This window comes from Etheostoma spectabile, chromosome 15, assembly GCF_008692095.1.
Source record: "Etheostoma spectabile isolate EspeVRDwgs_2016 chromosome 15, UIUC_Espe_1.0, whole genome shotgun sequence".
NCBI lineage: Eukaryota > Metazoa > Chordata > Actinopteri > Perciformes > Percidae > Etheostoma > Etheostoma spectabile.
This window is the reverse complement of record NC_045747.1, coordinates 20,755,839-20,757,814: the sequence shown is the minus strand read 5'-3', so window position 1 is coordinate 20,757,814 and position 1,976 is coordinate 20,755,839. Positions and strand designations below refer to the sequence as shown.

General features: G+C 37.9%; 1 protein-coding gene across 2 annotated transcripts in view; it reads right to left on the bottom strand.

Moving 5' to 3' along the window:
* The window catches only part of mfsd11 (major facilitator superfamily domain containing 11), a 13,268-nt gene that overhangs the window by 2,941 nt on the left and 8,351 nt on the right, over positions 1 to 1,976 (bottom strand). For both annotated transcript variants that reach the window (XM_032537120.1, XM_032537119.1), the window contains one exon: positions 920 to 1,094. In XM_032537120.1, the coding sequence (XP_032393011.1) occupies positions 920 to 1,094 (175 nt within the window). The remainder of the gene's footprint in view (positions 1 to 919; positions 1,095 to 1,976) is intronic.

Below are 1,976 nucleotides of genomic sequence, written 5' to 3'. Positions count from 1 at the left end.
TGTATGTATGTATGTATGTATGTATGTATGTATATATATATATTACTGTCATTACTCTTTTCTTAGTTTTTGTTCTATTTTCTACTGTTTTTTCTGTCTTTGTGTATCTTTCTATTCTATTTATATTGAATGTGTATTTTTGTTACTGTACTACATTGAGCTGCTGTCACAAGTGAGTTTCCCTATTGTGGGATCAATACAGCCTTATCTTATCTTCCAGCCAGACTTTATTTCCACTGCACTAAACTCTAATAAAGTGACTGGAAAAATGTGCTGGCCAAGACAAAATATGATCAATCTGACATGAACTGTAAACTGACTCATGTTCCCAGTGCAGCCGGAAAGAGGAACTTTGGAGGAAATAGTGTTTCAGTGTGACAGGCTGACTGGTTCAGCCTGAAAACTCGCCTGATCAGGACACATTTCCACAAGTCAGACGTCCTTCTACTCTGGTTCCAGACCTCGGAATCGTGCCCACATATCTAATTTGTTCAGTGATTCAAACAACCCTGAGTTACTGAAGTAAGCCCGGTTTACCTGATAATCGTATGAATTAAAGGTTTTCCCTGCCACTATAAGCTGTTTTGGGCAGCACCTGAGCCAAATGAATGTAACTACATGACTTTTCTCAGATGGTCTAGTTGTAGTCTGTCCCCAGTGGACTTCTTCAGCAAGTTTTGTCTTTAAACATTTTTCATGTTATTTATTTATTCTCTCCTCTAGCTGATTCAATGTTTTAGAAAACAGATATGGCAATAATGGTCCAAAATGAGCTAAAATTGCTACTTTTTTAAATTAAAAAAACTTAAAATGTTCTTGAGGGAGGACCCCTAAGTCACCTAAGTCTTCCACAGACCTAAAGGGACCAGTGGCCCTACCCCTCAGGTGTGAACTGTGCCCCCTGCTGTGGTCTTTGTACCTGGGGGTGATGTAGGCCTGCAGATCTGTCCCTGGCTCCGGTGCGATTGGAGCGTCGCTGGCAATGTTGAGGAAAATCAGATAAAAGGCGACGTAGTGAGTGATGAGCCCCAGCAGCACCACTGGGTTCCTCCCAAACTGGTTGCACTTGTCCAGCATCCCGAACACGCCCCCTCCTGGCCAGATGGAGCAGAGGGAGGAAAGAAATCAATCATTTGCTGCCTCGTGACATTCCTCACGTCATTTCCTTGTTCTCTCTATAGTGCTTTCATGTGACAACTCAGTACATTTACTTACATAGTAAAAACCTACCTGGCAGTTAACCTGATTCTGATTCAGGCAAAGTACAAATTTAAAAATGTACTTGTACTTGACTTGGGTATTCATTTTCCATTTTCCTCCTTATCCTCCACATTTCCAGTATCCATTTTCTGCAGTTTTGTAAATTTTTACTCCACTACATTTGTCTGACAGCTTTAGTTACTTTTCACATAACAGTTTTTCATCCACTCCCTGTCCAATGAAAACCATGTATCTCCAGATGTGCTGATGTTGAATGTTTGTGATGGAAAACGCATCGACACAAAGCTGAAAACAGGAATGTGTTTCTGATACCAACAGAAGTTAACTCTTTAGAGATACGTGGTTCTCACAGGACAGCGACGCTACAAACCTATGATGATCTTATAGAATATGACGCATTGCTGCAGATTAAACTACCCAACTAAATCTGTGTACTATTTGTTTATTCATTTTTCAAAATTATATGTATTTTAGTTGTATAGTAATTTGAAAAAACGATTGATACACAGATTCAACAGTATGTAAAGTTAAGAAGCAGAGTTAATTTATATTTGGAAAGTTGTAAGGCTCAGAATTTAATGTATTTTATATTTGAGTCTATTTACTAGAAATGTATTTACAATATTTAGTCAGTTGATCATTTACATATTTATGTTACACAATTATTAGTTACATATTTACATGTTTAAATATTTAACGGTCAGTATATTCTGTTAAATCTACCTCTTTGATTTCCTCACATTTACCTCAGTTTA